Source organism: Lynx rufus, unplaced genomic scaffold (genome assembly GCF_022079265.1).
Source record: "Lynx rufus isolate CCGP_SWC_20201006 ecotype Redwood Valley unplaced genomic scaffold, mLynRuf1.p SCAF_44, whole genome shotgun sequence".
Classification (NCBI taxonomy): Eukaryota; Metazoa; Chordata; class Mammalia; order Carnivora; family Felidae; genus Lynx; species Lynx rufus.
The window spans coordinates 2,162,400-2,184,560 of record NW_025814861.1 but is presented as its reverse complement, the minus strand read 5'-3'; the positions used below and the strand labels follow the sequence as shown (position 1 = coordinate 2,184,560).

Sequence of the window (22,161 nt, the reverse complement as noted above, 5' to 3'; positions counted from 1 at the left end):
TTTTGCTCCCTCAAACCCTGTTGCTGTATCTTTGGTGGGACCCAGTAGAGTACCCCGTAAAGAGTGAGACCTTGTTTAAGGGTTTAGGTGATGTGACCATCTATTTGGGTCACCGCTTTCACGGAAGCCCTGAACTTCCTGTTTGCTATTGTAAGGTAAATAGTAAATGCACACTGCATTCCACTGTATGTTTCTAAGGTTTTTCTCGTTTTCAACGGAGCCTTCTTTACCTTTCTCTTAAAATCTGATAGCCCAAATGTATCATCAAACTTTGTTTTCTTCCAAAGTCCCATTTGTTCTGTAGATACAAATTTGCCTAGACCAGAGTTCCCAAGCTGGTGGCCCGCGGGCTGGAGAAGGCTCACAGGGGGCCTGCAGGCACGCTTTGTTTCACCTACACAATGCCAACGCTTAGAAACTAGAATGACGTCCAGTAAAACTTGAGATTTCTAGCTTTTCTGGAAAAAATCTGGCCACACTGCTCCCACATTCTGGAATGGCAGTACTCAGCAGGAGCCGGGTGGCAGCTGCCCTTTCACATGGGGCATCGGCTCTCTGGGTTGCCATTGGGATGCCTAGTCAACAAGTTGTTTTCTCCTCATCCCTTTCCAAATTGTGAGTCCATCTCTGGTTTTTATTTGAAATTTCTTTTTTTCTTTTAAAGGAGAGACTTTTTTTTTTTTTTTTTAAAATGTCTTTGTTATTTGTTTTTGAGAGAGAGACAGAGCATGAGCAGGGGAGGTGCAGAGAGAGAGGGAGACACAGAATCCGAAGCAGGCTCCAGGCTCCGAGCTGTCAGCACAGAGCCCGACGCGGGGCTCAAACCCACAAACCACAAACCGTGAGGTCATGACCTGAGCCGAAGTCGGACTTAACTGAGCTTAACCGACTGAGCCACCCAGGCACACCTTTGTTTGAGATCTTTGTTTGTTTGTTTGTTTGTTTGTTTATTTTTGAGAGAGACAGAAACAGAATGAGAGTGGGTTGGGCAGAGAGAGGGAGGCACAGAATCCGAAGCAGGCTCCAGGCTCGAGCTGTCAGCACAGAGCCCGACGTGGGGCTCGAACTCACAAGCTGTGAGATCATGACCTGAGCCGAAGTCGGACACCTAACTGACTGAGCCACCCAGGCGCCCCCTTTATTTGAAATTTCTAATGGAAAGAATTGTGTATGGAATTTAGGAGACCTGGGTCTCCCGCAAGTAGCTATATGACCTCATGCTGGGTCAGCCATTCCCAACATTTGATCTACAGGCTGTTCATAGATCTTCCATGGGAAAGGGGTCATGGACAGATAACATTTGGGGAATACAGGGTTAAGTAAAGGTGAATTGACTTTTTAATGCCGGATTTCTCCGAACCTTTAATATGCTGTGTGTATTAAGTCCTACAAGAGTTCGGGGTGTGCGTTGTAAATATCCTGAAGTTAATGTAATTTCATACTTTCTTTTCATAAAACCAAGTCATTCTACAGATCACGTTTCAGGAAATGTTAAGCTACATAATAATCTCAATAGTTCCTTCAAGCCTGCGAACGTTCAGAGAGCTGACATCTAGCTGGAGCTGAAAAAAAATTGATCATATCTTTTGGTTCTTTTGCTTTGTATTATGTTATATTGGGCACCTATTCAGACTCCCCTTCTCCCCAGCTTTCCTGGGCAACCCTTTTATTCTGTTAAGAATCACCTCTCTTGAAAATGTTTCGCATTTGGAGTTTTCTTATAAAGACACTTGGGAAAGAATAGTTGATACTTCTCTTGGAGACATCTACTATACTTTGATCCTCACACCAGATGATAGCAAATCACTTGCAAGACTGAGTAGTGTTAATAAAAGTAGTGATGTGATTCGAATTGCCTGCCATTATTTGAGGATCTGCCGACTCCATGGGCCTCTTGCCTGAATGCTGGGCCAGCACAAAGATACGACAGCTTGCGGCTGGTTTCGTCTTCTTGTGGGCTCAGTCCTCCCCGTGAGCAAGTGAAGTAGCCGGGACGAGGGTTCTCATTCTCATCGTGTATTTGACAATAATGAGCCAAAGGAAAATAAAGCAGTTTTCTCACAGGCACGCAAAGAGTTAACGCCGTCGTTCTTGGGCCCACATTTTCTGCATTCTAAGGGCTTGGTTCCTTCACAGAGGTAGCTGGCTAATTTTCCATCTCTGAGACTTCAGAATGTGAACAAAGCATCGAAGGATGCTGGTGGAATTCACTGGGACGTAGGGTAGAAGGGGAATGGACCTACCCTCTTCAGGGCCTGCGCTGGAGGGTCCAGCTGGAGCGTTATTTCAGCTTAGAGCTTTGCCTGGTCGTCTTAGCATTGTGGCTACCAGTGGGCTTCTCCGGATCTGCTTTCAATTTAGCAAGCCTTTGAGGGGTACCTTCCATGTGGCAAGCACTTTGCTATGCATCAGGGGAGTTGTGCTTTACCTTCTGGGAGCAGGGGCCTTTTTAAGACTCTTGAAAACTTTGAACCTCACCACAGCACTATTTAAATAGTTTTGTGTGTAATTTCAGGAGGTTCGTGAATTCTCTAAAGCCGAGCCCTGAAGTTCTCCATTAAAAAACCTTTGTCCTGGCGGTACTAAGAAGCTTGAGACAAGTCTGTTCTGAGAGCTCCCTATAGTGGGGAGACCATAGGACCAATAACTTTGTCAGTGAGTTACATTATTCAAAGGTAGTTTATAAAGTGCTTTGCAAACACAGAGAAGGGAGTATTCCATTCTGCCCCAATGTGGGTGGCATGAGGTTGTCAGGAAAGCCACCACGAAGTGCTGTACCTTATTTGGCCTATAGAATTCCTTGTTTTGGTTAATGCTAGTAAATAGGGCAGGATCAGCTGGGGCCCCGTCTCATGACAACAATGGCCAGCATTCATGGAGCCCCTGTCATGCTGGATGCCAGGCAAGGACTTCCATATACGTTCTCTCATTTGATGGTCGCAAAACCCCAGGGGGTAGTACAGTAGCCACCCCCCCCCCCAATCTGCGGTTTTGCTTTCCAGAGTTTCAGTCACCCTTGGTCCATCACAGTCCAGAAGCAAACGGTCCTCCTGACACGTTGTCAGGTCAGTAGTAGCCTAACGCTGTTCCACAACGCCTCCGTCACCCACCTCGTGTCACCACAAGTAGAGCGGGTCCAGTACGAGATATACTACGTTCACATAACTTTTGTTTTTACAGTATATTATACAGTTCTGTTTTCCTTTTAGTTATCGTTCATCTCTTACTGTACATAACTTGTAAGGTTAACTTTATTATCACAGGCACGTATGTAAAGGGAAAAACGATATACGTGGGGTTGGGTGCTGCCTGTGGTTTCAGGCCTCCAGAGTCTTGGGATGTATCCCCCGTGGATAAGGGGGTGCTGCTGGGCCTGAAGTGCCTGCTAAGACTTCGGATTCAGACCGTGTGAGTTCAGGTTCTGGTTCTGCCACTCGCCAGCTTAGTGACTGGACACACAATGTAACTTCTTTAAGTCTTAGTTTCTTCGTCTGGAAAATGGAGGTCTTTGATGGTTGTAATAACTTTTTTTAATAGCTAATATTAGACGTTAGGCGTTCCCCCTTGGGAGGTGGGGGTAGGTAGTGACGGAAGGAGGTAATGAGGCAGACCTTGGGGTACCGGAAGGAGGTAATGAGGCAGACCTCAGGGGTGCCGGAAATGTTCTGTGTCTTGATCTTGACCCTAGGCCACAGGCATTTTAGGAAGCGGACGTTCAACAAGCTGTAAACTTACGATCCGTGTCCTTCTCTATATTATTATTATTATTCAATAAAATACTGGTGTTGTCCTGGGTGCTTTACATTGTTATTTCATTATCCCGGTGGATACAGTTCCAGGTAGACGCTCCCGATCCCACGGTAAGGAGAAGAGTAGCTACCGTGTAAGGTCCCCGTGAAGACGGAATGGGGGCACCATCAGGCACTTAGCAGGCGATAAGTCTGAGACACCTGCTGCTCTCCTTGGGACCCTCTTGGGTCGTGGGAAGTGCCACTGGGACTTGACCCTGCACACCCTGACTCCAGAACCTGCCGTCTGGGACTTGGTCTTAGCCCTTGGGCTCCACTGCCTGGGTGACACGCCGTTTCTTCTTGCTGTGGGAAGCAGCGGCTTTCGGTCCAGCCCACGTATTCTCAGGGTCTGAGCGGGGTCACTCAGGGGACCGTGGAGCAGGGGTTCCCGGGAGGCAAGTTGGGTTCCTGCTCCCTGGCAGGTGGCGGGAGCTTGCAGCCTGTGCTTGCCGGGTCCGTGACCATCAGCAGCGGCTCTAGCATGGACACCGTGTGTGGATGACTGGGTCTTCAGGTGGCTTGGTCTGTTCCTGGTCGGTATAACGTTTTCCTTGTGAAGTGGAGATGGTCACGGCTTCCCCTTTGGGCTTACAAGGCGAGCTACTTGCATTATGAGCCTTGTCAGAGAGTTTTAGTCGCAGACGTGTGCCCTGGGGATCATTAATGGCTGTTTCCTAAGTTTAATGATTTGCATATCGCCTTCATGATTTTCGCCATAACGCCGACCCCCTCGATGTTTACTTAGTATTTTTAAATCTTTTTAAAATTCAGACTTACTTAGAATATTTCTAAAAGGAAACTTAATCACTGTCAGAAGTGAAAAACTTTGCCATGCATGGAAGGTAACTAAGAAATACATATGTACAGAAGTTTAAAAACATTTATCCGTGCGTCTCCCAAATATGCCTGTGTACCTCTTTCTCTTAGGAAAACACTGGTTTAGTCTGTCCGTGCATTTTACAGGTGAGTACCCCCAAGGAGCAAGGACGTTGGGGGTCGTACCCTGGAAGAGCTGGCTGGAAAACCAGGACTCTTGACTGCCTCCCAGTTCAGCTCTCCCCCTCTCCTCATTGCCGCTAACTATTCAGAGTCGGGGTCACATGTGTGACGTTGATTAGTGTTTCATCTATAACGGTGCCTCAAATAGCACGTGTAGCAAGATAACTGATTTTCCTCCTTGCCTCCCTCCAAAAGAGGGGAGAAGGGGGTCGAGTGGTAAAAACAATCAGTAGCAAAGTCCCCTCAAGGTCAGGCTCTCTGATAAGCTCCGGACTGGCCTTGGTTTTGTTGGAATATCCTGGCTTCAGTGACTCTCTTATATTCTGGCCAGCACCAATATTAGCTGAGAATGTACTTCACCTCCCTTAAGCAGCTACTGGTCAACGGTCCGTTACGACATGAGGAATTGCTTCAGCTCCGTGCCCTGGAAGTCATTAGGTCTCAGGTCCTTGGGAAGTGAGAAATACTTGAGAAAGTCTTAGGTGGACGAAGGGGGGTGCCCAGCGCTGTGGTCGATAGCACAGACTAGAGCTGGGCAGGCCAGGCTTAAATACGGTGCCTCCGCTTATGAGATGTGTGACTTTGGGCAGAGCATTCAGCTTCTCTGAGCCTCGCTTTTCTTTGTTTTAAAATGGAAATCCTACCAGCCTCCTAGAGAATCGGGGAGAGGAACAAATGAGGTAGCGAATTTAAAATGGTCTTTGCGAAGTACCCAGCACATAAGTAAACACTAAGTTTTAACTCCTTATTTTAGTGGACATGTAAAATCATTTCTTGAAACAAGGTCGCATTTGTATGAAGGAAAGAGTTCCTTATCTCTTTATAGAATGTTATATCTACAACATATTGTCAGTGATATAATTGTATCTTGTATTGTCAAACTCCTGTTTAACATTGTTTAACCAAGAGTTCAAGTGCAGCCCATTGACTTCAGGGCTACCCCTCTTAACCAGTATTCTGTACTGCTTTTCTCTTAGTGGAAATTTCCCAAATTATAGATAACTGAAGTAAACATGACTTAAGAACAAATCTGAGAGCCTCAGCCTTTAATCAAATTCAGGAACAGGAAACTATTGTAACATTTTTAGCGTATCGGCTTTGGGAAAAAATGACATTCCGGCAACATGTGAAACCTAACCGTAGAAATTATAAGGAAGGCCAAAGACTCAGGAACACATTCTAGCTACTTTGGAAGGGAGGGAAAAGATCTGGAAGCTGAGAGTGTCCTCCGAAAGGAGCAGGGAACGTGCCTAATGTGTCGAGTTTATGTTTTGGGGTTCTGTGTGTGGGAGTGATTTGACATGCATGCTGTTGGGGGACTCCACTGAGAATCATGAGCCCTTGTCCCCCTTTCTTTGTGTTTTGGGGTCCTCTTCACTGTCTACTGGGAGCACTTGGGGCCATCTGTGAAAGCAACTGGGCCGGTAATCCCCAAAACCCCCACGTCAGTCATCTGCCACTCGGTTTACTATGGCACATGCAAGGGTCTCCTTGGGGCACCAGCCACTGCAGTATCCTCGCCTTTTAACCCACCTGTTTTGCCAGCTGGGTCGTTCAAAGTAACATTTGGATCTTAAGTAGCCAACCTCCACAAGCTTATCCAAAACAAATACGGAAAGCAAGATTGCGAGTCCGTGGTAGAGGCAAGGTTTGTACGGTGTTTCGTTTGATAGCAAATGGCCTCTTGGATATAGGAGGTTGGGTTTCTAGCAGCAGTCTTAGTATTGTAATCAGTTATTTATAATACTGTTTTTAAGCAAGCACTCATCCAGGGTGCCATCATCTCTAGCCTAGACAGGGGCCGGCAGACTTTTCCCTTTAAAGGTCCAAATAGTAAATGATAAATATGGGCATCGTACGCCACACGGTCTCCGCTCAGTTCCTCAACGCAGAATGCACGCGGCTGTATTCCAGTAAAACTTTCTTTACAAAAGCAGGTGGTTCACCAGCCATGCTTTGCTGACCCCTGACCTGGAATATCTCCTAAATGATCTTCTCACTCCCGTCTCTTAGACGCTGTCTTCCTTGTCAAGGGGATCTTTTGAAAACGTAAATCAGCATGCTACTTCTACTCAACCTTGCGGTTGCTTTCTGTCACCCTTCCTATAAAACCCAAGCCCTGGCGAACTGGCCCTTGCCTGTGTTTGGAACACGTCCAGTTCTTTCTTCTCTAGTGACCTTGACCTCTCTCTCTTCTAGGCTCATACCTGCCAGGCAGGCTGGCTCCTGCCTCAGGGCCTTTGTACAGGCTGTTTTCTCTGCCTGGAATGCTCTTCCTCAGATTTTTGTATAGCCAACTGCTCATCAGATAGGCCTTAGATCCCATGATCTAAAGAGATCAGAGCAGCCTTCCCTGATCACCGTGTTTCAAGTAGCTCTCCTAATAAGCACTTATCTTCTCATTAGCACAATTCACTATCTTCTCTTACTAGTATAATGCTTATCGCCAGCCGAAATGATCGATTCTTGGTCAGCTCGCAGACCTCGTCACTCCCCACTGACTGCTGACACAGAGTAGGGGCCTGGTTATTCTCGTTGACCACAGGAACCCGGTGCCCGGAACAGAGCCCCGCACATAGTAGGCCCTCGGCATTTGTTGGACGAGTTGCCTTATTTTAACAGCCGCGCCGTGAAGTGCTTTCTAGCATACAAAGCTCCTTTGTGTTGAGAGTGTGTTGGTAGCTTGCCCCAAAGTGTGCAGCTGCTGGTGGTACATCCAAAGGATCTCCTGCGGAGGGGAGAGGGGCTTGCCCAACACCACAGGGCTAGGAAGCCAGAGGGAGAGACCTGACCCCTGGATCCCTGACGTCTGAGCCCTGCCTTGGGGTTTCAGTGTCATGCTTGTCTTTGGTTTTTCGTTTGTTTCAAGTCATTCATGTCGGTCGCAGAAGCCGGGCACATTGGGACAAGCCCAGAACTCCCACCGAAGACCCGCTGTGTGGGACAGCCCTTCCGTCTGCCCCTTAGCCCACCCCTACTTCTTAAGCTTAACTCAGGGACTAACATCGAGAGCAGTGGCTGTAAATATTCCTTTGATGACATGATAAAGAGCTGATTTATCAGGGAGATCCCGTTGAACTTTCCAAAGAGAACAAAGTAGACAGAACTTTCTGCGCAGCGTTTGTTTCTGGGGAGAAACACTTCAATAGCTGTATGATCATTTTTTTTTTTTTAACTGATAATATTAAAAATCGAAATCGCTCTCTGAGGTCTCTCACTTGGTCCAGCGCAGGAATCCTTCTGAGGTAGTTTGGACAGACAGCCGTGTCCCCCCCCCCCCCCCCACTCGGACACTCCCAGTGGGGAGCGGCTTGCTGTTCTCTGTCTGCAGCGATGACATCATCACTTAACAGGCGTTCAAGTTATGGGATGGATGTTTTCCTAACGCGCGGTCATGTTTGAGCAAACACAGCCTTTTAAACAGTACCGGGGAATTGGTTTCTTAAGGGAATCCTGCGATAAATAAAACCTTTTGAACAGAGTTCTTCATGTCGGTGGCCTGCCTGTTTTCTTCGAATGCAGCGTACCTGTATTTCAAGGGATGGCTTAGAAATACTGATTTGTAGAAGACTGATGTTCAAAAGTATTTACTTCTAAAGACACGTTGTTACTGAGGCCGAAAGAAGACTCAGTTAGCAATGAAAAGTGTCCTCAGTGACACTGCCTCGTGCTAATCTAGGTCAGGGGGAGAAGCGGGGTAACACAGGCCTTTGAAGAGAGCTCTCTCGTCTTTCTCCCTCAAACGGAGCCCGGATTTGTTACTGAGTCTTTAAATCTGATTCTCTCTGTAGATTGCTGCTAAAATTGATTCAATTCCTCACTTGAATAATTCCACACCTCTAGTGGACCCCTCAGTGTATGGATACGGAGTCCAGAAACGGCCCTTGGATGACGGAGGTAAGTTGCGGGGAAACGTCTTTGCCTTTCAGATGGTAGCGAACCTGCCACTTAGGCCGGAACCGCGTGTCGGCCGTTGCCACGACAGCTGCCGCCAGCGTCCTCCTGAGGAGGTGCGGTCGAGGGGACCGCCTGGGGTTGATGTTTCTCCGCGACTCTCCAGCACTTGAGCTCTTAGTCGCCTTGATGATGCAAGAGTGCTTACAGCTGGGCTCGGAGGTAAAGACGAGGCCTTTGCGCATCAGTTCGGAAGTCACTCGACTGATTCGAGAGTTTTGTGTGACGTGGCCCTTCGTGCTTCCAACACGCGCGTGGGGGTTGAAGCTCCCACTCTTCTCCAAAGAAAAGCTAAGACTCGATGCCTGACTCTTAGGAAGCCTGTGGCTACATCCTGACCTTAGAGAAAGAGAAGGTGGGGGCGGGGGAGGGTGTGACCTTGCTTCGGTCGGCTCCCTTTTTCACCGTTCCCATTTTTGACAGGCTCTCTCCAGAAGCACCCATCTCTCATTCATTCCTGTGTTATTTGGTGGTTTGGTTCTGTACCCCACTTCAGCCCCCCAAAGAGTTTGAGACCAACGTGGAAGTGCCTGTCCCCGGCACCTCCGCGAAGAGTATCTATCAGATGGGTCTGTTCAGAGAACTTGGACCTCCTTGATCACATTGGGTGTCCTGCAAAGTAGGACTGGAAGAGGGAGTCTGAAGTTTACTAGGTTGTACACGAATATGCACGCAGTGGGTCAGCCAGTGTCTTCTCTGACCTTCTGTCAGTCTGCATGCCTACCCAGCCGTGTGTATGTACTTATTTCTATGTTGTCTTATTAGGTGGAAAAAAATCAAGGTGTTCAATAGGATATACAGAGCAATTTCCTTTTCCAAAAAAGAAGCGTGTTTTGGTGTATGTAGAAAAAGTAATTTGGTGTGACTGATTTCTCCAGTGTCTTCCAAAAGGGGAGATTGCCATTGTTTTTATTTATTTATCTATTTATTTTTATTAAATGTAATTTATTGTCATATTGGTTTCCATACAACACCCAGTGCTCATCCCAACAGGTGCCCTCCTCGGTGCCCATCAGCCATCGTTTTTAGGTGTTAAACATCTAAAGGTTACGTTGGTAACCTTTTTGGAATAATTGGATAGGTTCACGCTGGGAACTTTATAAGGGGGCTGTGGCTCATTTTGGTGTAAAAGTTCCTTTCTGCTTAAACTTCTTTGTGGTTTTTTTTTTTTTTTAAGTTTATTTTGAGAAGGAGAGCACGAGTGGGGGAGGAACAGAGAGAGGGAGAGAGAGGATCCCAAGCAGGCTCTGCACTGTCCGCACAGAGCTCATTGTGGGGTTCGAACTCCCGAACCGTGAGATCATGACCTGAGCTGAAGTCGGACACTCAACCGACTAAGCCACGCAGGCGCCCCGTGTTTTTGTTTTTTAAAGTTTACTTAATTTTGAGAGAGAAAGAGCATGCGAGTGGGGGAGAGGCAGGGAGAGAGGGAGAGAGCAAGAGTCCCAAGCAGGCCCCCACACTGCCAGTGCAGAGCCCAACGTGGGGCTTGAACCCACAAACTGTGAGATCATGACCTGAGCCAAAATCAGGAGAGACGCTTGACTGACTAAGCCACCGAGGCACCCCAAGATACTGTTTATGAATATACACCCAGGCAAGGTCTACCCCATTGGAACTAGGTGACCATTTATTTGTTTATTTATTAAAAAAAAATTTTTTTTTAACGTTTATTTATTTTTAGGACAGAAAGAGACAGAGCATGAATGGGGGAGGGGCAGAGAGAGAGGGAGACACAGAATCGGAAGCAGGCTCCAGGCTCTGAGCCATCAGCCCAGAGCCCGATGCGGGGCTCGAACTCACGGACCGCGAGATCGTGACCTGAGCTGAAGTCAGACGCTTGCTTAACCGACTGAGCCACCCAGGGCGCCCCCTAGGTGACCATTTAAAAAAAATTTTTTTTATGTTTATTTTTGAGAGAGAGAGAGAGAGAGAGAGAGAGAGCGCGCGAGCGAGCGAGCAGGGGAGGGGCGGGGAGAGGGAGACAGACTCCAAAGCAGGCTCCAGGCTCTGAACTGACAGCACAGAGCCAGACGCGGGGCTCGAACTCATAAGCTGTGAGATCATGACCTGAGCCGAAGTCGGACGCTCAACCGACTGAGCCACCCAGGCGCCCGGTGACCATTTTAAATGGCTGCTCCAAAACGGTCCCCTGTGATCTTGTTTGGCTGGTGCTAGTGATTTCTTAGACCAAATATGACCGATGGCGTTTTCTGCAGTTTCGCCTTCGTGAAAAGCTCTGATGCGAAGTAACCATTTTCCCTTCTCAGGGCAATCGTGCTTCACCTCTTCTTACAGGACGTCAATACAAAAATAAAACTGAGTTGTCTGGCTCTGAGCACACGCCCCAGTAATGGACAGTCCAGTCTCCCCGGCCCCCTGTTTCCAGAAATCACGATCGATACCTTTCACCGCGCTCTGCCTTGCCTGTGCCCGCCACGTGGTGGGGAAGTGCAAACTGTGTGCACAGAGTAGGCCGTCACTGTGTCCTTTGCATAAAGAGCGCCGAGGTATTTGCAAATGAAACCAGTGTCCCCTGGCAGACTTCCTTCTCCTGTTAACCCGCTGGACACCCATTTCAAAGAAATTTGTAAAAGCTGCTGGGTTTGTTGACAAAGAGCAGGCAGGTGCAGCTGGTGAGTCCAGAGTCTCGCTTGGATGCTGCCGCTGTGTAAGGTCACTTCCTGTTTTGAGGACGATAGGTTTTTCCGTGTCTGCCTTTGCGGGATCGAATCCTTGGAATCAGAAAACTTTGAACACGGTTTCTCTTCTTCTTCCTTCTGAACACGAAGCCTGGTTACAGTAGGGACGAACCTTCCCGTATCGGGCCAGCTGTCCGTCTTACGTAACACACTGTGTGTGAAGAACCAGAAACTTCCCCCAGGCTTTTTACATTGGGCAGGACGGCTTGATAGTTAATCCTCTTCTGCTGAGCACCTTCCAAACAACAGAATTAGGCCAGTTGTTTTCCTCCGGCTCAGCTCTCCACCTGTGGCATTTGCTGTTGAGGTCAGAGAGAACTCTGGGAGTTGGGGGCAGGTTCAGAGCACGCCGAGATCGTCTTCTGACGAGGGTGGCAAGGTCACTAGGCCAGTTCTCTTCTCTTGGATAAACGAGTTCGGCGAACGAACAGGACCCGTCAAGGAAGGTGATGTTCGTGGTGACCGGACAGCTTTCTCGAAGGGTCATGGCTATACCATCTATGCGACGAGAGCATAGGAGAGCAGAGACGAACACCGAGCAGGAATTGCCGCACTTTTTTTTTTTTTTTTTTTTTTTTTCTGAGCAACAAAGATTTCCAAAGGGCTTGCTTGCAGTTTTTTGTTTGTTTGGTTTGGCTTGATTTTTTTTTTTTTTTTTTTTTTTTTTTTTTGGACAGAAGTTCACCAGATCACTTCTTTGGCAACATGAACCCTCTACCTTTCCCGGGAAGCCGAGTTCTTTAACCTTTGGGGGTTAAAGCTCAGTCCCCTAGAGGCTTTTGGAGGTGTTACTTGGGCGTGTTTAAAAGTGCTTCAACCCGGAAGTCAGGCGGAGAGCCCAGGCAGAAGGTTTAGGCAGGGCCTTGAGATTTGCAAACAGGTGTATGCATAGGAGCGCGAAAACGAGTCAACTAAGGGACGAGACTTGGTCTTGTTGTAGGAAGGGACTGGGGCAGTTGTGTCCAGAGCAGTTTGAGCTTGTCGGGCCATCGCTGTGTGAGCCCACTCAAGAGGGGTCGGAGCCTGGCTTCCAGAGTCTGCCCTCCGCTCGGCTCAGGTCAGGCTCAGGTCATCGTACCTCTCCACATCTTCAGTCAGCACCCACACCTCCTAGTTTCTGGCAGGTGCACCCTGCCAGCTCGGGACTCTTCCTGCTGCTCTCTCTGTGACAGCTTTTCTATCCAGTGCCTTCTCCCTGCTACCCCCGAGGCCACTTGGCTGGAGCCAGTCTGACCAGTTCCACTCCTCTGTTCTAAGACCTGTGGCAGCTTCCGCTACCCAGGGGGTCCCGCACCCTTCCCTGCCTGCCCTTCTACCGGCTTCCCCATCCTTGCCGCAGGTCCTGTCTCTTGTCTTCGCTCTTCCTGAAACCCATCCCCCCCTCCCAGCGCTTTACCTTAGTGAAGAATCTTTACCTTGTCCAAGTCCCGGTCAGTCCTTGGGTCTCGGAAGTGATGGGACATCCTCCCAGGGACCCGTTTTGACTCCCTTCAGTGCCTCGCCGGGTGCTCCCTAGCTTCTTTATCTTCTCTTGGCCCCTGTTCCCCTCCCTCCCCTCTCCCCGTTTCCCCCTTTCCACACACCCGCCACACTGCTCTGAAGTCCTAAACCGGTGTCCCCTCCCCAGGGCACACGTCTGCAGACACCAGGCGCTTCTCCTGCCGAACCCTGCAGGCTACATCATGGAGACGGGCTCTTTCTTCCTCACCTCCCTTATGTAGTTGGTGGATAAGTGTAGTAGGTGGATAGTTGGTGGATAAAACACGTGATGCTTCACCTCTTCCTTTTCAGATCCAAGATGAGCACTTAGAACATTTTACGGAAAGCAAGCTCCAAATCGAAGAGAGTAGTATTAGCTAAGAGATTTGAGAGGTGCAGATTTACTCAGAATCGGGGGTTGGCGTAACTTTTCTTAAAGGACCATTCGGGGAGGGGGCGCCTGTGTAGCTCAGTCGGTTCGGCATCCAGCTCTCGATCAGCTCATGATCCCACAGTCCGTAAGATGTTTATTCTTTCAAAATTAAACATTTTTTTTCTTTTCCCCCAAAAGGACCATCCGGTAAATTGCTTTAGACTTTCAAGCCATATGGGCTCTGTCCCACCTACTCAGCTCTGCCATCGGAGCTTAAAAGTAGCTCTGGATGTCCAGGAGCATGGCTGTGCAGCTGGCCCTCGGGCCCTCGGTGTCTTTGAGGGTTATGTACAGTCGTCCTAGATAGTACTGTACTTTTTCTTTTTTGTTAAGCTTATTTATGTATGGAGAGAGAGAGAGAGAGAGCGTGTGAGAGCAGGGGAGGGGCAGAGAGGGGGGGGGGGGAGAGAATCCCCAGCAGGCTGCACACTGTCAGTCCAGAGCCCGATGTGGGGCTCGAACTCACGACCCACGAGATCATGACCTGAGCCGAAATGAAGAGTCAGACGCTTAACGGGCTGAGCCACCTGGGCGCCCCCAGTGCCATACTTTCTCACGTTATCATGCTGGTGTTCTTGGGGTGCGAAGGCAGAATTTTTGGGTGTGCTCTCACATGAACCACTTACAGGAAGACTGAGACGGAGCATCTCTGTGGCCCTGGCTGAGTTTTGTGTTTGCACGTGTGGCCCAGGACAAAGTGGAGGGAGAAAGAAGACTGAGGAGGAAAGATCTGTTCAAACCCAGACTTGGCGAGCAGGAAGAGGGATGAGAGGCGGCAGTCAGTGCTGGGGCGCGGGGAGGCCCAGGGTTCCTGCTGCCGGGGGGCATGGGCGTGTGGGCCACTGTGCACGGCCCGCACCGCCTCTGGCGGGAGCCCGCGGGGACCAGGGTGTCTGCTTTGGAAAGAGAGAAACTGAATCTCAGACACGCCCGCTCGCACTGTCCCCAAAGCCCACGCTCCCCCGTAGTGCCTGAGGCCTGGGGGGCGGGGTGGGGATCAGGAGTGTCCAGTAGTGGTTGGTCTTCCAGCAGGGGGAGTGAAGACTCCCCGGGGTGAGGTGGGCGGGCGTGGCCCTCAGGGAGCCCTTCCCAGCTCCTCCCCTCGTGTGCACCCTCTTCCCTAAAACGCACCCCTCTGGGAATTGTGTCTGCGCCGGAGACCCCGTGCCCTTCTCCTTTCCGTGTCCCCGGTCACATTTCCCCTCGGTTTACGGAGGCACGTCACCGTCGCCGGGCGCCTCAAGAGGCAGGAGTCCAGATTTCTGGATGGGGATTCCCAGGGCGACAAAGCACGAGAATCCTCCTAAGACACACTGATGGGGAAGCATCTGATTTTGGTTCTATTCAGGTAGCAACTTCCGGCAGAGGCTCAGGCGGTCCCCTCCTCCCCTGCATTCATCCACCCGTTTTAGGATTAGAATCGAGAAGTGAGTGGTAGTCATGTGGGTGCATAAAAACACGTATGTGTGAGTTGGAAAGAGGAAGTGAGACTTGTTTTCTTTCCTGGCAAAGTATGGTCTGACTGGTTCGACAGTTGGCTTAGCCGACTGGATACGACACAGTAGATCGGCATCGTCCACAGGAATGAATGAATCTGTGGCGTCGACGACCAAAGCTCGTACACAGGATTTTAGATGTCACGTTGAAAGGGGATTTATAGCTGTTCAAATCCTTCTAGGAAATGGGTGACCCAGACTGGCCCTCTACCCTGGCCGGGTGCAAGAACCACCCAAGGAGCTTTTAAAAGCACGTCTGATGGCACAGCCTCTTTAGAGAACGTACAGAACTCAGCACGCACATTGTCGTTCAGCACACAGCTACACCAGTTTGTCCTCCAGAGACAAAAACCTGCCGCGGCTTTATTCGTAACAACTCAGATTTCCTTCAGCAGGTGAATGGTTAACAAAATGGCACATCCGTGCCACGGAACGAACGCTCCTCAGCAGTGAAAGGAATAAACTCTTCGTACACTCGGCAGCCTGAATGAATCTCCAGGTAATTCAGCTGGATGAAGGAAGCCGATCCCAAAAGGTTGCATACCGTGTGATCCCATTTATATAACGTTTCTGGGATGGAGAATAGTTGAGTGATGGCCAGGGTTTAGAGATGGCGGGGTGGGGAGGCCCCTGTATAGAATAAGAGAAGAACACGACTGGAAGGAACCCTGAAGCCCGAATTCCCTTTCGTGTAGATAAGGATACCGATGTCTGGAGAAGCGGTTTGCCCCAGGGCAGATGCCCCAGAAGTGCCAGAAGGAGGACTTGAACCTGAATCTCTGTCTCCTGTGCCATGATGGTGCATGCCTGCAAAGGGGAGTTCCAAAGTGGGAGAGTAGGGTGTGAATCCCAGTTCTGCCGTTTGTTAACTGTGTGAGTTTGGGCAGGTTGCCCAGCCTCTCCGAGCCTCTGCTTCCTCACCTGTGAGATGGGGACGATACCCACCTCGTGAGGTTATCCTAAGGATTATAACAAGTTATTTTTGAACTTTTAAAACACTGCTCACAGTATTTCCATCCGAACCAGTTAGCACACGCACGTTCAAACCCGTGTAGCTGAAATAAAAGGCTTTATGGAATACGTACCCTTACTGTATATCATATGCTGTTTTTTTATCTTCGTTTTTAACAAAGCTGCTCGTGATCCCCAATATTGAGTTCATGGCCACCGGTTTAAACGAAAATAAGGCCTAGTGCTACACACATGTATCACAGACTTGTTTTTCCTTGGGTCGGGCAGTGGGTAGGTGCTTGGACTGTGGAGGGGTGCGGGTGGGGTTCCCGGCACCCCCGCAGGCTTGGAGACTAGGTCAGGTTACTGCTCGCCCAGAGCTTTCTCCTGCCCTCCTAAGACTCTGCTTCTTGAGGGCCAAGGTGGCCTGGTGCACCGTGTTACCCTGGGACTGGCCCAGTGCCTGGGCCAGAGAGGCCTGACCTGGATGGAGCACAGCTTCGGGAGCACAGACCGTGACCTGGGCCCCTTCACCTTCTGTCAGTAGACGGGGCCTACTGGGAAAGCGTCTGCCCCCCCTGGGCTCTTGAAGGCCTGAGTGGACTCAGCGGGTGAGGCACCTACAAGAGGCGGCTCCCCAAAGCAGATTAGCCTACAAGTGAGGGCGCCCTTATTGAGAGGAGCTTGGGGGAGCTTGGGTTCGCTCTCACCTTTTACAAATGACAATTTGCAAGAAGTCCTGAGGGATTACTTGCCTAGGGACTTTCAGCTGACCTCAGCCTGTCTGTGTTTTGTGGCCCTGGCTGGGGAGAGTTGCCTCCTTAGAACACGGGAAGCCTTTGTGCTGTCCTTGGGAGAAAAGCGTTTTAAAAACGCTTTGAAAACGGGAGAAATCCCTGCAGCTGACCACAGGTATCACCGACGGGAGCCGAGGCCTGGAAGGGCATCGGTCAGAGTCCCAGGGAATCCAGGCACGGGTGCGGGATTGTTTCCCAAATCTGCAGAAGAAGGTTTGGTTTGTTTATTTGTTTGGTCAGTTATATAAAAGGTGCTGATGTTTTCTGTCCTGGCCGACCCGCTCCCCCGCCTCTGGTCTGCTGCTCTGCGCACCTGCGAGGAGGACGTGGGTGCTGCTGTTCCTCGGGAATGGGGGTCGGCTGTTAAAATGCATGCATATTGAAAAGTTGGGTATGTTCCCCAGTGATGGTTGGTAGCATTTCTTTCGGAGAAGAGAAAGGAAGCCAGTTTTCTCCTCACAGCAGGGGGGCGGGGCGGGAATGTGTCCAGTGCCTTATTTTTCTTCAAAGATCATTATTGAAATTGGCAGAGTATTACTACTCTTTAGAAAGAATTTCTTATATTGTGGCGTGAATCTTTTCTATGGGGAAGCTCATTTTCCCCTAGCCCAGATGGCTTCCCATTATGCGGGGTGCCACAGTAGATGAGAGCCACACTGTGTGTGCACGAGTGTCTGTGTGTGTGTGTGTGTGCGTGCGTGTGCGTGCATGCATGCACACATGCCGGAATGGGGCTGAGCTGAACTTTGGAGGAGAGATGAAGCGTTATTGGCCAGCACGCACCATTAACAGGAAATAGAACTGACGGTATGCAGTATTTTGCCTTTTTTACAGTAAAATGACTGTAGTTACTATTGAATTGAACTTGATAGGTGTTCCCGCAAGCCTCCTTTATTTGACTCCCCCCCTTCATCATGAAGACCAAGAGAAGCCCGCCCCCCCCCCCCCCCCCCCCCGCCCTGCCCCGTTCGTGGAGTCAGATGTTACCAGGCTGCTGTGTGAATGCCTACCTTCCCTGATCTAACTGCTGGTTTTCATTTTGAGGCTTCAAATGGGAATGTTTCTGCAGGAACCGAAACTTTAAATCGTGTGTTTCAGCCTAGGACTGCGGTATTTGCATGGAGGAAGGGGGCTGCGTGTCCTTCCTAAGAGTCCAACTCGAGTTGAGTCCAGATTGGAATTTGATTTCATTTTTTTTCTTTAAAAATTTTTTCAATGTTTATTTTTGAGAGAGAGAGAGAGAGAGCGCGTGTGCGCGCCTGAGTGGTGGAGGGAGGGGCAGAGAGAAAGAGAGAGAGACAGAATTTGAAGCAGGCTCCAGGCTCTTAGCTGTCAGCACAGAACCCGACGCGGGGCTCGAACTCAAGAACCACGAGACCTGATCGTGACCTGAGCCGAAGTCGGACGCTCGACCGACTGAGCCACCCAGACACCCCTGATCTCACTCTTCGGTGTGGCTCTCATCCATGTCTCTGGGATGATGGTGTGTGTGCTTCTGGTTTCAATCTTTGCAAATGCCTCCCCTTTGTCAGCAAGGCATATGGCCGTACTGTGTGTGTGTGTGTGCGTGTGTGCATGTGTGCAACACCTGTGACACATAACCCTCCCGACAAGAGGAGTGTCCTTTTTTGTGACAGGCACAAAATTTTAAATGGCTTTTGACCAAGAGCCTCCTGAATGTACTCGTGAACCTCATGAACTTCTTTACGGTAGTGTTGCCCTTTACCCTGTTTCTGTGGCTTTTCTGGCCCAAATCTCTGAAGATCATCCGCCTTTTGAACATCTCTTACCAAACAGCACAGCGGGCCAGGAGCCAGGGTCCAGCTGTGTTGTCCTGTTTGGGGACTAAGCATCTCTCTGCGTTCTTGGCATTTCAGGCCATCTTAGTCTTCAGCGTCCCTGTCTTCAGTGTATGTTATTCTTGGCCCCTGAGAGGAATTCTGACAGCAAGCAGAGAGGCTGAGCTGGACCCTTGAGGAGGGACAGGTAGCCAAACTCATGGGCACTCTTTTGTGGGCGTTCTTCTTTATTCTTCTTCAGCCTGTTTTTTTCAGACCCACTGCCTTCCGTGACGGACGTTCCTCTCTCGCGACATCCAGGGGCTGAGTGTGTGATGGGGGTTCCTTGCCCAAGGTTGTAACTGTCCAGTCTCCGTGTTGCTGGGAATCGTGAGCACTGCCCATCCCAAGTGAGAGAGAGCATTTGTCATATTCAAACTGGAAATGCAAAACGAGAATTTTAAGATTCAATGAAAAACAATTCTCTTATCCCTGAGATAAGCAGATTAATGGTTTATCGTGTCAATATTTTGGCTGCAAACCATTATCTTGCCATCGATCCGGAAGAGATACGGTATTGACTCAGTAGCCTCGTCTACTTTTTGCTAACATTGTTTCTTTATGCTTTTTCTTCTTCTTCTAAGCTATGACCTGAGGGGGGGGAGCGTCCAACTTCGGCTCAGGGCATGATCTCACGGTTTGTGAGTTCGAGCCCCACGTCGGGCTCTGTGCTGACAGCTAAGAGCCCAGAGCCTGCTTCAGATCTTCTGTCCCCCTCCCTCTCTGCCCCTCCCCCGCTGTGCTCCCGCATAAATAGACATTTAAAAAATACATATCACGACCTGGTTTCTTTTCCTCTGTCTTCTTATGACCAGCTCCTGTCCAGTCAGAAGGACAGGGTTAAGTTCACGCAGAAAAAAAAAGCAATTGGGAGCCATGGACTCGAGATGTCAGACTAGTTCCCTCTTTGTTCTGAAGCTGATGTGACGGACCCTTCCCCACTTCCCTCCTGTCTGTCCCCCGCACCACTCTCCCCAGAGACCTATTTTTGAATGTCTCACTAGCACATCATAAGGTCCATTCAGTTCCTTGGAATATGTTTAGGATTTGTACTTTTTCAGTGTCTGCTGACCGTGTTTCCCGGGCCGCGTTTTCCAAAAGAGAGACAGCACGGACTCCTTTTTGCTGATGGCTGGTGAGGGAGCCGCTCGTCAGTAGCTAAAAGAGGGGAAGCTCGAACAGAAAGCGTGGCTGAAGTGGTTTTGTGGGACTGTGATTGCAGAGTGGGTTTTCACAGTAAGGGGCCGTTTGGTACTGCTGTCTCTGTGAAACGGGCCAGACGGACACTTGCCCGTTCTTCACATCCACGACGTGTGGACTGTGGCGGTGGGTTAACGAAGGGGCCCGAGGGGGGAAGATGCCAGCTCCTCTCCCTGAGATGCGTATGTTTTCGGGAGGGCAGGGAGAATTGGGGGGTGGGGTGGGGGGACGCCCCGTGGCCGGCGGGAACATATGTGCACGTTCTCAGTGACCACAGCTGCCGTGGAGCCGTCCTTAACAATGCTCCCGGGCTCGGAGGGTAAATCTTCTCATTTGTTTGAAAAAGAGAAAGAGGGAACCCTCACTATCTTTACATTGAGTTTGGATCCCGAGCAGGAGGGAGGTGGGAAGGGAGAGGGATTTAGGCGAGCGGGATTTTCTCCCAGGCCTCTCAGCATGTGGACACACAGATCAATTTCTTATCCTGCGTTCAGCTGGACACTGGGTTAGAGACTGTGTTGATCAAGACGTCCCCTCCTGTTTCGTATCATGTAACACGTTCATTGCAGCCACTGAGCCTAAATTACTGTTTGCTTTCTTTCTGCCTGCCTTTTTTTCCCTCCCCCCCGCCCCCGAAATGGTAAGAACTTGTGTAAGGATGGAGTTAGTTTATCCGTGCTAATGCTTTGATTTTTCTTTTCTCTTTCTCTTTGCCACAGTAGGTAACCAGTTAGGGGCCTTGGTACATCAAAGGTAAGCAGTGGGTTATGTTTTATTATTTATTGATCATTTCTAATTGTTTATTGATCCACCATCTGTACTAGAGTGTTAGCAAGTCAGAGGTTGAGAGTGTGAAAAACCAGGAGCTAGATTTCTTTAAGGCTCAGGTGTTTTTTTTTTGTTTTTTGTTTTTAATAGTCCTTTCCCAGACACTGGAAGCTCGAGGGATAAATGAACAGGGAGTATTAAAAATCAGCCACTGTTGTATGTAAACTTAATGGACCTCTAGGATGTGGGAGCTGCTTTTTTTCTCTGTCCACCTACTTCTAATTTAAAAGGAGAGACTGTGAAATTTTCCATCCTGATTTGACAGCTTTCCCCGTGTTTTGAGAACCCTTAACGTCTTCATCTGAGCAAACGCGTCCCGAAGAAGTGTGAGTCACTGGGCTTTCACAGGATAAAGCTTGTGATTCACAAGGAGTCGTGGGCCTGAGAGGGCAGAAGCCCAGGGCCCACCCCGTGCCCTTGTAGCAGGGACTTGCCAGAGAACCTTGGAGAAGTGCCCATGTGATCCCCTGCCTCAGTTTACCTTCATAGCCTTCCCTTACAGACTGGGGATTTAGAGAGATACAAAGGCCTCTGGGCTTTAAACAGACCAGTCTCTGTAAGGTGCAGCGTTTGCAGTCACAACGTTATCCTTTAAAAAGAATGAAATACACAGGAAAGCCTGGGACAGTGTCTCTTTCCTCACGGATGAAATTCTGTGCTGTGCATCAGTTACTGTAACATATTATCCTTCATTTTCACCAGCAGCGATACAGCTGTGTCCTCTTGTATGCTGCACAAATGTTGGGGGCTTTCTAGAAATCCTCAGGCACCAGTCAACCAGAAGATTTAGCCTGGGTTTTGCCATTGCTGTGTTACTGGTTTGCTTTGTTTTTTAATGAGCTAAAATAATTTAAACGACGTTGTTAGTATCAGACGTCACTCTCCCACGCTGGCAAGTGCTACTTACGCTATTGAGTTCCTTCCAAGTGCCACACTTGCCCTAAAAACGTGCGTTTTATTCGATCCTTTCCGTGATGGGTAAAAATCCAGCTGTGCGAGAGATGTTTAAAAATGCTTATTATCCTTTTTTCTTTTTAAACTACTTGCATTTAGCATCCTCCTAAGGTAAATGTTTAGATTTGATTGCTTTCTGGGGCGTCGGGCAAATTGGATATTGTCCGCAATACACTATATGGCAAATCGGAAGGTTTGTTTGAAAGAACCAGGCCAGTAGTTGTTAAAAAAAAAAAAAAAAGTGAAAAACAACCCAACACGTAAAGGACGGGATAGCGTTTAACGGAAGTACCTGATTATTCCGTCCTGGTCAGCACTGATTAGGCCTCTGTTGGATGCTGGTTCCATTGGGAGTATCTCACCCTAAACATCAGATAAATTAGAGGGAGGCCGGAAAACAAGAAAAAGATTGGGAAACGGGGAATGTTGAAGAGATGTTGAATATCTGTATCCAGAAAGGAGACCAGAAGAGAAAGCTACACTCACTCCGCAAGCCCCAAAGAATGTTTTGAGTGTTAGGCAATACTGAGAAGAAAAGGCAGCTGTTAGGAGAGTTGACGGTTTCATGAAAAATCAGAGGTTTCTTCCTCTGACACAAGGAGAGAGGAGGCTTGGGTCTTTTCGAGAAGTGATTGACCGGAGAGGGTCCATCAGACGGCGCTCTTTTCTCGAGGGCTGTGGCCTTGGTGGCCCAGTCGGCACGGTTCATTTTAAGTCTCTATCTTCCAGCATTGCCCGT

The 22,161-nt window shown here is 49.2% G+C and overlaps 1 protein-coding gene across 2 annotated transcripts in view; it reads left to right on the top strand.

Annotated features, from left to right (window-relative positions):
- The window catches only part of FUBP3 (far upstream element binding protein 3), a 50,565-nt gene that overhangs the window by 3,878 nt on the left and 24,526 nt on the right, over window positions 1-22,161 (top strand). Inside the window, exons 2-3 of one of the 2 annotated variants that reach the window (XM_047098134.1) lie at window positions 8,582-8,687; window positions 20,363-20,393. In XM_047098134.1, the coding sequence (XP_046954090.1) occupies window positions 8,582-8,687; window positions 20,363-20,393 (137 nt within the window). Of the gene's footprint in view, window positions 1-8,581; window positions 8,688-20,359; window positions 20,394-22,161 lie in introns of both variants that reach the window. The other variant, XM_047098133.1, reaches the window with a different exon arrangement.